Below are 15,565 nucleotides of genomic sequence, written 5' to 3'. Positions count from 1 at the left end.
TAAGGATTCAATAATTACATATTTTAAAGTTCCAGATCATAATTTAGTCCTTTCAGAAATAGTGATGGAAAAACTCAAAATGGGGGTGGTTGGTTGGACAATTGAAACTGAATAATACAATTTTGGATGAAAAGAATTAGCGGAAACAATTACATATGAATTAAACTCCTTTCTAGAGAGAAACATTGTGAAAGAATGTGACTCCTTAAAAAACACAATCAAAACGGAAGCGGCTCATATCTCTAAAATTAGAAGGGAAAAGACTTTTAGAGCAAACAGATACGGATGATAGGGAAAACAAACATTAATGAAGCGTTTAAATGAAATTATGGATGAAGAAAGTAAGGGACGGGTAATTAAAGCGGTCAAATATACTCAACTTTACTACAAAGCGAAAGGTTTGTACAAGAGAGACGAATTGAGAAAAGAAGGGGAAAAAAGTTTTCCGAAAATGGACCCAAGTTGTTCATACCGGAATAAATTCGAGGGTTCAGGTAAGTTGAGCTATCAAAACTCAGTGAGGCAGGGATGCCCTTTGTCCATCCTATTATACGTAATAGCAATCGAAATTTTAAGCCACAAAATAAGAAATATCCAGGAAGTAGAAGGTATCCGGATCCCTAATTTAAGGTATGAATAAAAAATGCTACAGAATAAAGATGATTGTACAAACTTTATTAAAGACGCAAACTTTTTCAAGCATCTTTTGAAAGAATTAAAAAAGATTGGTAAAGCATCAGGCTCTAAAATCAACCTTTATGAAATAGAAATCTTACAAATAGGCAACTGAAGGGGGAGTCACTCCAAACTCTCACCTCACCAAATTAAAGATAAGACACTAGTTGTGGTGTTTGGAAAGAATTCAGAGATAGAAAACTATAAATACATGGTGGAAAAATAAAATAAAAATGTAGATTTCTGGGCACTTACGCCTTTGTGCATAATGGAGCCAAAACATATATATATATATATATATATATATATATATATATATATATATATATATATATATATATATATATATATATATATATATATATATATATATATACACATATACATACTTTAATAGGAAATATATTTTAAATTCCATTAACAGAAAGAAAAATTTAAATGAATTCGATATATATATTATTGATTACGTATGGAACTTTAAAACGCAATGTTTGAATAAAGAAACTCTGTATAGGGCGAATGCGAGGGGAGTGCTAGGTCTCCCCAGACCAATACTACTTAAAATAACATTTTAAATGGGCTAAAAGAACTGAAATCTACACCAACATTGGCATGGGAGTCTCTCCCCCCCCCCTCTCTCTCTCTCTATGTATATATATATATATATATATATATATATATATAATATACGCTGAGTTTATCTGTGAGATATATGTAAATAAACTATTGTCCAAAAATTGGATTTGCCAAGGAAACTTAGATATATAAAAGAGATGATTTTAAAATATACAACAAAACAGACTTATGGGAAATGGATAATGATAAAAGGTATGGGTGGGTTAGGGTGGATATATGTAAAAAATATTTGATGTAAGGTTGAAGAGGAACACTAAGGGGTTAAGTTGGAAAGGGTTTGGAAAATATGGACAGAGATTGCTCTCTGAAAATTCAAAGTATGATATTCAAATATTTTCATAATGTTTATGGTTAACGGGAGTAGTGGCACGTGGACTATCCCAAAATGTGCCAGGTGCAACGTGACTAGTTTCACCAAGTACCATGCTATTGCTTTCGTTGTATATTTTTCCTTAAGTGTCAGCTGCATTGACTAATGACCTGAACGGAATACAGCAGTACTGAACAGGAAGAAAAACATATACGTGTAAATAAGTGTTATATTTCTGGACAATGCAATCTCATATACCTTATAAGGAACGAAGAGGCAACTATTCGGTTAAATTGGTGAGTTTAATGGGAATATTCTTCTGTTTTTAATTTTGTTTTGTTTTCAGACTGATAGGTAAGAGCCATCCATGTAGTTGCTCTGTTCTCTCAGACATGAACAACAATATTTATTTTATATTTTTAATGCAAGAGACGATGAATATATTTTTAAAAATCTCCTTTGTTTAGGAAGTAAAAGGCCGGAAAACAAGCTACGTACCTTTTATGAAATTGAGTAAGGAATTGAGGGAAGTTAAAAAACCTATTTCGGAACTGTGTAGTCAAACATGATCTTTCCAATAGACATATATATATAATTCAAAATTATATTGATTATATACTTTAAACCAAATTACAAAAGACAAAAGTAATTTTGTACAAAGTCTTTGAAATATAAAGCGAAACATAATGTTATTAAGTGAAAATGACTCTGTCCACCAAAACCATACAGTCTTAATTCACATAATACAGGTAATATAACATTTAGAAGATCTTCGTCTCAGTGCCTGAAATCTCAAATTACAGTTATTTTTTCCTAAAATCATTCACCAACACGCATACAATCGACGGCTGATGTCAAATACCGAATGGAAGACATACAATAGAAATGGGTCAATTTCTCTTGGACGGAACTGTCAAATACATCATAAAGATATAAACGTTTCTGCATTCAGTCTCAATATGATGCAAAGCAAACATAGCCTTTCAACAGTTTAGCACTCCATACACTCTCATGATTTGATGTTATTGAAATTTAATAATGCCTAATATGTAATTGGTATATGTTCGTTGTTTTAAATATTTTACACAATACAATTCGAAATAAAGATAATCTTTAGGGATAGGGAACGATACAAATTATTATTTAATTTGCATGATAATTTCCTCTTTCTCTCTATCTCTCTCTCTCTCTATGTATGTATATATATATATATATATATATATATATATATATATATATATATATATATATATATATATATATATATATATATATATATATATATTTGGCCTAAATGAACAAAATCAAAATATTTAACCTGCCGTTGCAGTCTTGTCATAATTACAGCCAGTCATTAATTTTGTACTCAACGCGAAGTTTGCGCTAATATCTGCCCAATTAAATACATTTTTTATGATTTTATGGTCTTTGTTATTATCATTATTATTATTATTATTATTATTATTATTATTACTTTAGTTATATTAATTATCCCGGTACATGATTACTTTAACAACTTTCCTTCAAAACCTCCTTGCATAACTCTACCGAGATATAGTTCCTGTCGTCGATCTCTCGCAAAGCTTTGTCCCTTCCACTGCTCCAATCTGATTAAGTCTGATCTCCACTGTCCTGGGTGAAGATCTGAGAGCGACTGCTTAAGGGTCATGTTCTACTGATATTTGTGTTAGCTAATATAAATGCAGCTTTTAGAAGTTTGAAAGTTAATTAGATCGATAGGCACACACAGATGCTCTTCAGCCAGCTGTACTGCTCAGCCGAATGTTTACAATGTTTCCACATAAAGAGCGTCAGTTTCACTACTAAGCATTCCAGTTGTTGGATATTCATCATAAAGGGATGATTACTGGATGAACAAATTCCAGATTTAACGTATTTGCAAACGTATTTTTGCATTATTGATTTTTGAAAAATTAGTAGACAAAAACATAATAAGAAGCATTAGATTGTCTGAGCTATTTTACCGCGTAAAATTGCACGATCTGAGATAGTAATTGTTTCATAAAGTAAAATCATACAGAAATAAGGTTGCTTTTGGACAGAGTTTGTTTATGAAGTGAACATGTTGCTGCTTCATTTAAATGACATTTGTGATAATTATTGTTCCCAAGGTATATATTTTTTTCAAAGTATCCCCATTTTGCATAGTATTGACTTTGAAAAACAAACGCATTTAAAAACCATCATTTAAAATTCCAGAATTGGAATTTTCAAAAGAGACGATGATACTGGGATGGTTGATTAAAATCAGGCGAGAAAAAAATTGATGTCAACGGCCTTAAAGAACTCGTTCAGGGATATTTAATCGACTTTGCATAATTATTTCATTTTACAAACAAACTTGGCCTTATAGCAAGCTGAGAAGAACAAATTTGGAGAGAGTGTCATGTCGTTATCAGCAAATCTATTCGAAGAAGTTTCATTTAACTGATATAGAAGATTCATTTAAAGAGTACATGCACTAAATGTAGGTAACTCTGTTCCACACACACACACACCAACATGATAGAGAAGTATTCCAAGTCACCGACAAGAAGACGGAAAAAAAATATTACTAAACGTACCTGACAGGAAGAAAACGTAGGTTTGGCAGTATCATATTTCGTTACATCTGATACGATACAAGCATGTACTAAACAAAATATCTCAGATCCTTATATCACCTGGAAAAATGACCCCTACCATTATGTCTATGTCATTGAATAGCCAAAACATAAGGACAAAAGGAATGGAGCAGGTGAATGCCAGTCTCTTGCATGCATTCGAAATTGAAAAAGATGAAACTGCCTTTCTTCTTCTGGTCATCGTCTTCCTCTTGATGTTTGGAATGGTAGTTTTCAATGTAGCATTCGTGTTCCAAGTCCCCGATTTGGTGACACATGTGACATCGTTTCTTTCCTCAACATACGTGTGCCTTGGAATTGTTGGTACGTATGCCTTGTCCACACGTAGGGCACAACCTCAGCAGATGACAAGCACTTTTCTTCTGTGAACCTTGCGTCTTTAGATGTTGTTGGTAACAGGCAAGACTGACAAAAGTGCGCTGACAAGCTGGGCATACACGGTTGAGAGACCAAACATCCCACACATTTCGATCCACAATGTTCGTATTGCTCTCGTTTGTTATAACCATAGTCACATTTCTCACAGTAATAGCTGTATCGCATGAATGTGGTGATACTGGTGATGGCATTAAGATATTCATCGTGATGATAGACGTGAATGTATTTTCCGTCTTTGAAATCTTTGCCTCAAAACAACAGAGGTCTGCGCACTTCTTGAGGGTGCACTTTTAAGGTGTAGCGTGGAGCCAAGACGTCATGCAATTTTTGTATTTCAGGAATGCCACAGGGTGTGTCTTTGGATAGCCCCAACTGTTGTAACAATAGTTCTGCTTCACTTCGTTGTTTGGCTCTGCTCTTTTCCATTCTGCCGTGTCGTTCTTTTCGGCATACGTTCGTCCCACCACGATAGCACGGGCTAAACATATCTGGTCTTGAGGGTTGTCAATTTGGACAAGGCTTGTTTTGGTTCTGTGAAGGTCGTCCACCAATAACACGTTTTTGCGTCCTGTCCCTTGAGGAACAGACACATGGGTCATGAACAGAGTCGCTTTTCCATCGGTGATGTGAAGCTTGTCGTTAGATTGTTGAACGGTGTTGAATCTTGCCGATGCATTTGGAAGGTGTCACTTCTGCCGGGCTGCTAGAACTCGATCCAAACGGGGGACTTCAAACTGTCGTGATGAATGGAAAGTCTCAAGCAATCGTCGTATTTGGCTTCACATTGCCGTTTCAGTGTGGTTAACAAAGAATCCCATACCTCAGTGATGAACCACTCTGCTTTCTCCAACAGTATGTCGGACTTGAAATCTTTAAACTTAACCGTGTTCGTGTAAGCCGTGGTTCTAAATTTTCTAGAGGAGATCTTTTCCGTCTCGCGAATGTAGTGTAGTACTTTTGAGGAGATAATGGTGAACTTTGGTTGGGTGGAGACTCTCTGGGTCTGGATTCTGGCTCACTCATGCCATCTTTAAAATCACTGGCATGAATTTGAGCAAAGACTTCAGCTACTATGCGAGGCGATAAATCACGTTTCGGCATATTATGTTCTTCTCTTTTCTTTACAACATGATGCGATCGTTTCATCTTGACTGCAAAAATGACTACATTTTAAACGCCATGGGTTCCTATATCCATGTCAAACAATAGGGTATTCCCTATATAAAGGTCTGTGTCTTCCCTCCCAGTAATCATTTCACTCTCAAACCGATCAGAACGATAGAAGAGTCCACACAGATTGAACCTCTGATCAGAGCTTTGCGAGGTGTCATCCGAAAGTTTTCTTCAGACAAGCCGACTGACTACTTCCCCTCCGTTCGAGATAAAAGTCAAGATACTTGCTATATCTGTAAGAAGAAAGGGCATTGGGCTACAGGGTGTCCAGACCATCAACAAAGTAAGACAGGTGTCAGAAGAGACAAAATTCAAGATACCTATTATCACTGTCAAGAGAACGGACTATGGTCTTCCGAATACCATAAAAACCAACATGAGCAAGAGGAAGAGAGGGGTTCGGATTAGGAAGTAGATTTTTTCCTCCCAAAAGGAAGAACCCTTACACGTACAGAAATAGAAAAAAGAGAAGAAAACAATTCGAGAGGAAAGTGAGAAAGAAGAGGTGGAAAAACCTGGGAAAGTGAATAAATTAAAAAAAAAACAGAGAGAGAGAGAGAGAGTGAACAAAGACACAGAAGAAGTGTATGAATTTTTAAAGTGTTGTGTTGTGAATTGGATCGTAAAATTTGTACCAGAATATTCCAGACAGAAATCGTAATTGCCTCTTGGTTTTGATTTTTTAGAATATGTATCTACACTCATGCATTTACACACGTACCTCATGGGGGAAAAAAAAGGATTTTGAGTTTGAATTGATTTTGGCAAAATGAACGCTATCTCTTTTGGAGAGAAGTGGGTGGCCCTGAAAGGGACCGTTAGGTGTTTTTTTTTTTAAATAAAAAACAACAACTCAAGAACGGGCCATAATCATCTTTAACTGCTTTAAGCCTTTGCCACGGCCAAGACTTACTTCTGGACTTGCTCCTGTCAATGATTTGGTAGAAATCACTAGGGGTGGTATCGCAGGTGGAGCAATAAGGTTGGGCTGTTTGGCTCAGAAAGGTCTTTTCTCTTGGGTTATATTAAAGAAATCTGATACATTTGTTTCAGACTCCTTAATTCTCCCAAATATCTGAGAATTCCGTCACCGTTTGACTTTCAATGTTCTCCTTCCCTCTTAGACTTTGTTTCTTCTCTGCTGCTTCTTTCTGTCGTTTCCTTCTTGCCTCTTCTTCTTCTTGCTGTTGCTGTTGAAAGAGAAAAGCTTGTTCCGCTTATTTCTGCTGTTGTAATCACTCCAATTTTTCTTTTTGTGTCTGTTTAAAAGCTTCGACGTGTGGTAAGAAAGAGAAGGTGGTGAAGGTACTAGTACAGGAACAAATTCTTGAGAATAAGAAAGAAAATCGACTAAATTCCAATTAAAATCAGTCTCTTCTGGAAGTAAGACTGTGTTGACTTTGGCAGCAGCTGCTATACCATCGCTCTTTGTCTCCACTGCCGGTGCACCCCAATTCATCGTCTACTTAGTTTCCGTCATGTTTGAAAACTTTGTCTCATTGATTCACTGTGCACATACGCTATTGTATCTTTATAGGGAGGGTGATGTCACAGTCAGCTCTCTTCGGATTGGAAGACAGATTCCACATTGTGATTTTGTAACTTTTGTTAGGATTGGTGAAAAAACGCAATCCGTTTCGATCCGCTCTTCAACTATACATGACCGGAGTTCATTTCCTTCACCTGTTCTAGTCACAAGATGTGGTCTAATGTTGAATCATCTACTTTCGTATCGTCGATGCTGTTCCGTACGGACTTACCCACGTATGTGAAATCATCATGGACAATCATCCGGATCACCGATACGAGCGTTTGGAAAAGAAGAATTTATGTGGAGAGACAAGGCTGTTTGAAAATAGTCCTTATCTACGGTCCAAAAGTCAGAAGAAATTTTGAGGAAGAGAAAAAGACCTATGCAATGCCCTCTACGTTAACGAAATAATGTTAACATAAAACCAAAGGCCCCTTTCAGGACCACTCATATGCCTCGAAAAGATTTGCTTTCTAGCCTAAAAAACGTTTGAGTCAATTTTATGGTTAACGTATGATAGATTGATGTTCATCAATCCATGTCTGTATGTATGTATGTATGTATGTTTGTTTATGTGTGTGTATGTATATGTGTGTATGTATGTATGTATGTATGTATGTATGTATTATATATGCCTACATCTCTCCTGTATTTGTCTCTCCCTAGAGTAGCGTGTGTTCAGGTCAGCCCCTTGCTACATTGTTACCAATCTTCAGTACCATGATGTAACCTGACCTCCATTCATATTGTCCTTACACAACAACCCCACTTTCCCATGTCGCTATACAGGCCCAATATTCCCCATGTTAAATTTCCCTTGTCGCTAGACGTGCCAGGAGGTTCCGTAAAAACCTTGTCGCCAGACGTGCCCACGACTTTTTTGACTGGGTTTCCCATTGTCGTTAGGGCGCCCCACTTAACTACTCATGCATAGCAAAGGTATTGTGTCTAGAATATTCTCAAATTTAATCAGACGTTCCACAAAAATGTGACATATTCCTGCAGATTAGACCCTGCTGAACCTAATTTTATTTCCTGTCCGCGACCCCTGGTGGATGGGTGATCTTATGCGCTTGCCGTTACAGATCACACATGTGTCTGCGTTGATTAGAGTCTCGGACCGGCCAACGTGGCTATGTGGGAAATCTTGCATGTTGCCTCCCGTTGGTCTGTGTTTCTTCCCTGGGTTCCCAGTTAGTCTCGTTAAGTGATTTCTGAGCTTAAAGAGCCATTCACACTATTTAGATCAGCAACTGCAATTTTCCTGAAACGCAATACGAATAACTTAATGAAAAGCAGTACAAAGGTATATGACTGATTTCTTTTTCTTGATATCGTTACAGATCGAGGGACAATCGAAGAAAGTACTTGATTCATAAAGGAAAATCATACAGAAATAAGGTTGTTTTTTGGAAAGAGTTTTAATGCAATGCTGCATAAAGTGAACGTATTGCTATTTCATTTAAATGACATTTGCTTTAGTTCCTATGGAATAATTTTTTTCTTTTTAAACTATCCCCATTCTGCATAGTTCTGGCAACGAAACTCTAGAAACATTCGAGGATGATGTGGACAAATTTAAAAGCAGACCTAACAGAAAAGTTACAAGAAAGACGCATTATTTGGATTCAACCCATATCATAGTTTGCTTATTGGTATCGCTTATATTAAATAGGATGGTCTAGATGCCTTGGGATAGTTTTGTTTTTAAAACAAGTTGTGCATAAATGTTCTCGTACCTCTATACAAGGTGGTAAGAATTTAAACTTACAATTAGCGCAGAGCTGAACTATCACTATGACCCAGGCACCTTCGTACACTCTTTAAGGAGGGTTTCAGAGATGACGTAGCACCCAAACGCGATGTAACATTGATTTAAAATCATCAAATGGATAGGCCATGACTTATCACAATGATCTTGTGACCTTGGGGTAATTTAGTTTTTTTTTTTATAACTGTGGTCCAGAAATGTTATCGTCCTCCGAGTTGATGATGTTATTGATTTAAAATTTACATGTGTGCTAGAATTGTCATTATGCTTACTTATTGACAATGCTGAAATTTGAATTTACAAGTGGATCATTTTACATTTTATATGTTGGTCGTGGGCAACAGCTTTGATCCATGCATCTGTTATCATCTAATTTACCTGGGAAACATACACACACGAACATCTCAAGTTTCCCAAACTTCTGCCTTCAGTTTGATCTCGCAGCTGAATAAATAGGTCGTGTATCATGGGATGCTTCATTTCACGGTCTGTGTTCGCGCTGCAGTGATCTAGTAAAATGGATTATCAAGCACATTCTTATTCAGGCCATGAAACGAAATACTTAAAAATGGGTGAAAATGAACGTAAAGTCTCTGACAATGGCCCTTTCTGTGTGGCCATACAGAACACACCTCAGTCTATGACCAAGTTTGATGTACTGGAAGCGGTGAAGGAATTTGAACCTCTTGATGCCATCCATGTTCAGGAAAACAGATGGATAGTATCACTGAAAACCATAAACCGTAAGTTAAACTTAAATATGACATATTCCCGATTTTAGATTCGAAATAGTAAACTACTAACGCTTCTTCTACGACAATTATCAATTTTGCCTCGATGATCACTAACATTAGAACCACCATTATTGATACAATAACAAGACCACCAACAACAACTTCTACGACAATTATCAATTTTGCCTCGATGATCACTAACATTAGAACCACCATTATTGATACAACAACAAGACCACCAACAACAACTTCTACGACAATTATCAATTTTGCCTCGATGATCACTAACATTAGAACCACCATTATTGATACAACAACAAGACCACCAACAACAACTTCTACGACAATTATCAATTTTGCCTCGATGATCACTAACATTAGAACCACCATTATTGATACAACAACAAGACCACCAACAACAACTTCTACGACAATTATCAATTTTGCCTCGATGATCACTAACATTAGAACCACCATTATTGATACAACAACAAGACCACCAACAACAACTTCTACGACAATTATCAATTTTGCCTCGATGATCACTAACATTAGAACCACCATTATTGATACAACAACAAGACCACCAACAACAACTTCTACGACAATTATCAATTTTGCCTCGATGATCACTAACATTAGAACCACCATTATTGATACAACAACAAGACCACCAACAACAACTTCTACGACAATTATCAATTTTGCCTCGATGATCACTAACATTAGAACCACCATTATTAATACAACAACAAGACCACCACCAACAACTTCTACGACAATTATCAATTTTGCCTCGATGATCACTAACATTAGAACCACCATTATTGATACAATAACAAGACCACCAACAACAACTTCTACGACAATTATCAATTTTGCCTCGATGATCACTAACATTAGAACCACCATTATTGATACAATAACAAGACCACCAACAACAACTTCTACGACAATTATCAATTTTGCCTCGATGATCACTAACATTAGAACCACCATTATTGATACAACAACAAGACCACCAACAACAACTTCTACGACAATTATCAATTTTGCCTCGATGATCACTAACATTAGAACCACCATTATTGATACAATAACAAGACCACCACCAACAACTTCTACGACAATTATCAATTTTGCCTCGATGATCACTAACATTAGAACCACCATTACTGATACAACAACAAGACCACCAACAACAACTTCTACGACAATTACCAATTTTGCCTCGATGACCACTAACATTAGAACCACCATTATTGATACAACAACAAGACCACCAACAACAACTTCTACGACAATTATCAATTTTGCCTCGATGATCACTAACATTAGAACCACCATTATTGATACAACAACAAGACCACCAACAACAACTTCTACGACAATTATCAATTTTGCCTCGATGATCACTAACATTAGAACCACCATTATTGATACAACAACAAGACCACCAACAACAACTTCTACGACAATTATCAATTTTGCCTCGATGATCACTAACATTAGAACCACCATTATTGATACAATAACAAGACCACCACCAACAACTTCTACGACAATTATCAATTTTGCCTCGATGATCACTAACATTAGAACCACCATTATTGATACAACAACAAGACCACCAACAACAACTTCTACGACAATTACCAATTTTGCCTCGATGACCACTAACATTAGAACCACCATTATTGATACAACAACAAGACCACCAACAACAACTTCTACGACAATTATCAATTTTGCCTCGATGATCACTAACATTAGAACCACCATTATTGATACAACAACAAGACCACCAACAACAACTTCTACTACTAGTACTAGGATAATAAAAATGATGCAGTATATATGAATCTTGACTGTAGCGATTACTAATGGATGACTGTCGGTACAAATAAAATTACCCATGTTTCCTCTTCGTGCGGTATGCTACAACTAGTAATGTGGCAATGCGTACCACTGCTAATAATAATAATAATAATAATAATAATGAGTGGGTTCGAGTCTAGAGCTCGGTTAATGTGAGTATGTGAGAAAGCTTGTCAGTAGTTTCCCATGGGTCGGTGGTTCTTCTCGCGGTTTGACCAGTTTCTTCCTCCACCAGTTTTACTGGCCGCCATATATAGCCAATCTTGTGCTGAAAAATGGCGTCAAACCCGATACCAACAACACAGTTGTTATGTATTACAGTGAGTGGATTTTACATCCGATATTATATATGTGGGTGCATGGAACTTGTTCAATCCTACTTAATGTTACCTTAACGCAGTATGGGGCCAAGTGTTATGTGTGCACTGTACATGGTTTGGAATAGGTGTTTACATATACATATACATATATATATATATATAGGTACATATCGGTTGTGCTCTCTAAGTAGATATCTACACGTTGTCTGTCATGTTGGTGAATAATATGCAACATATACGCCGCATGATGCATGGGAAACAATTCTAATAAGTGTACGTGTGTTGAGCGAAGGATAGAAATGTAGCAGCAGGAGTGGGGAGGTCGGTGGGGGAGAGTGTGAGGAAAATAAATAATATTCGGTCAATATATGGTCGATGGAGCAACAATCCAGCGCAATAGTGTCCATGGACTCGTCTGAGTATAGTGTGAGGTGTGGTGGGGGTGAGGGCTGGATACACCAAAATATTCAGACAAAATAAGGCTCATACCAATGTTGGGGTAGACCATTTCGCTTACAATAACTCTTCAGGAAATTGCGAAAAATGTCACCTGAACAAAATCGGGGGTAAATGGATATTTTTAAGCGAACGTTCCAACTGGGGTAAGGAAAAAAGTAGCGCTGACAGGTGATATTATTAAATCGTTGTTATATCAATTACACTGACTGATTCTGCCTAAACTATGGTGTAACACGATAACCGGGTGTAATTTTCTGATTCACAACAGAACACTTTTGACGATGACATAAATACAATGTTTAATAATTGATGACTTGAATGAGCAATTAATTATGAATATGTGCGTGTATATAATCCAAATATTGGATTTTATTAACATAAGAACGCACAGACTTAATGATGAAAAATACAAATAAATTAATTTAGCAAATACAAAAGGGGTGAATGGTTCACAACGATGTGACAATGAAACGATTGGTATAGTTTATTCAGGTAGTAAACATTGTACAATTTTACTCATGTAGTAAAATGAAATCACTCAGGTAGTGGAATTATGGTGATAAAAAAGGGGACAGATATAAGACTTATCTTTACAGTCCCGAAAGATATAATGGGTTTTACGAACCCCAAAATTAGCCCACGGTTAAAGACTTATATGTAAGGAGATACACTCTGTCATCAGTACACTTTTTCTCAGCCCCACGGCTGCAATAGTTCTGCTTCACAGCTACTACGTTTGATTCCTGTGGTTGGCTTTACAGCTTGCACCACGTAGACCCCGATCACATAACTTTGAACGCTCGGGTCACTCTGGTCGCTCTAGACATCCTAGATACTCTGGACACTCCAGACATGACACTCCGGACACCCCGGACATTAGACCCTCCGGACATTAGACACTCTGGACACCCCGAACATTAGACAGATGAAAATATATCCAATACCGTGTACTATACATGACACGGGCATAATAACGTAATGACGTTATACATGGTATGTTATATAGATTACATTATCAGCACAATAATTCCAAAATGACAGGTTCAAAAATGAACCTAACCCTGCTCGATAAGAATCCTACTATATTAAAAAGTTCTTTAAAAATTTGTTGCTTTATATTACTAATATCAATCCCTTGCTAAGTCGCAAACAAGATTAGAAATATGTGCATTATACTGCGTAAACCAAACCTACATAGCAAACACTAAGAAATAAACGTGGTAATACCGTAGTTAGAACTTATAGACTAGAAATTAATAAACTTACTTACCTGTACAGCTGAAGATGTGCAAGACCTTGAAGCAGACTGCTGGCTGACAAGACTTATCCGTATTGTAAAGAAATGTACGTACGGTGAGGTATTTATACACAGACATAGTCTGTGCATTGTAGGCATTCGGTTCGTCCCATCGAGAGCACTTCGCACGTGTGGCATGGGATGAACCGAACTCACTATTTCGAAATACGACACAATATACATAAATCACCCTCGGGTATCGTTGTACACAAAAACGAAACCCGAGTACATGTATTCAATAAATAAAAGAATTTAATTCCGTGACATATGGAATCTGAGACATCTAAATTAGCTCGACAACGACTAGAAGCAATTAAGAAATATCTCCCCGTCCGTGATTCTATCAAAAAGCAACTACAACAACGTCAGAAAGCTCGAGTAGAATTTGTAGAAGGTGAGAAAAAATAGTTTAAATAGCTCACCCAGACCACTAAAGGTATTCTTCCATCGTTGGAACCAACCGCTAAATCAACCGGAAAAATAGAAAGAACTAAAGCGACTTAAAAGATTCTTCGAGAACTTCCAGCTAGTATAGCTGCTGGTCAGCTACAATTACAAGAAGAAATACAACAAGTTATTGAGAGTATTGACTAAGCTCATGCTGAGATCCGCAATGTGAAGGATCTTGTTACACCAGTACCAGAACCAGATCCTAAACCTAAAATACCACCTGCCCAATTTACCGAATATGGTCTTTAAAAACTTAACTATAACCCCGTAGCGATTGCTGCAACATGTTATCCAGCTCGTGATACTTTGTTAGATCCAGAAACCGCTGACGTTAAAAAATCAGAATAGATTCCTTTCGTCTTTACAAATTATTATGGTGTAAGTAAAATCAGTGACAAATATAAGGATAGGTTTTAAGGATTTGAAAAACAAGTCAGAGAAGCTGGCCGCGCATCCTTACATAGAGATATATTATCGCCATAACAAATCAGAATTTGTACCACCTCGCATTGCTGATGAAGAAGCAATCGAAAGTGACAATGTCACTCTCGATTTGCAAACACATCGTGGTCATAAAAACAAAGCCAACAATAACGTAAACCTGTCGCCAGTGATCGATGAACGTTGTCACAATAACGTCCATGATGATGTTAATCGATTAAAAATTCTGATTGGTGGAAGACAAGCCGGCAATAATTCCCCCGAAATCATAAAGGAATCAGTTGCAATTTGTCAGAGAACATTTACAGGTTGTGTCATGGATATCAACGTTTGTTGGGCACTTATCGATAAAATTACCGACTATTACTATAGCGATGATCTTGCCAGAGATAGGGTATGCAATTAGATCAGTGACAACAAAATAACATGATTATACACAAAGCCCAACGTAGACCTTGTGATGGTCAGGGTGATAAATTCGCGATTACCAACATATAAAGCTATCAATGGAGATTGACTCGGCGATTTTGTTTAAGGTCTGTTCAGAACGGTAGCCCCAAAGGCGATCCCGATTGCAAAACAATTAGGAATGAAAGCCATCGACGTTTTTTCATAACAAGGTTGGTAAAGTACTCTCAGCGATCCGATACAGACTCGCACAATTAATAAGACGAAAACCGCAGCCATTAAAAATGCTCATCTCCGAAGTGATACCAGCAAGTGTCAGTAAAATAATAAATCAAACTGTAAATGATCGGTTGAAAGAATTACCTAGCGTGCCACTAACAAAACAAAAAGCAGCAGTAAATATTATAAAATGTTCAAGCAGTTCTTTGAAACGTTGTATCACTGGTTACTTCATTCATT

General features: G+C 36.8%; 1 protein-coding gene across 2 annotated transcripts in view; it reads left to right on the top strand.

Annotated features, from left to right (window-relative positions):
• The first annotated feature begins 9,596 nt into the window (after positions 1-9,596).
• Positions 9,597-15,565, top strand: part of LOC149772461 (uncharacterized) — a 44,903-nt gene continuing 38,934 nt past the window's right edge. For both annotated transcript variants that reach the window (XM_089947750.1, XM_089947749.1), the window contains exon 1: positions 9,597-9,862. In XM_089947750.1, coding sequence (XP_089803876.1) covers positions 9,637-9,862 — 226 coding nt within the window. In that variant the 5' untranslated portion in view covers positions 9,597-9,636. The remainder of the gene's footprint in view (positions 9,863-15,565) is intronic.

The sequence above is a fragment of the Sinohyriopsis cumingii genome, unplaced genomic scaffold, assembly GCF_028554795.1.
Source record: "Sinohyriopsis cumingii isolate HCF-2022 unplaced genomic scaffold, ASM2855479v2 utg001460l, whole genome shotgun sequence".
Taxonomy (NCBI): Eukaryota; Metazoa; Mollusca; class Bivalvia; order Unionida; family Unionidae; genus Sinohyriopsis; species Sinohyriopsis cumingii.
Note: the sequence above shows the minus strand (reverse complement) of the source record. Positions and strands in the feature narration are given on the sequence as shown.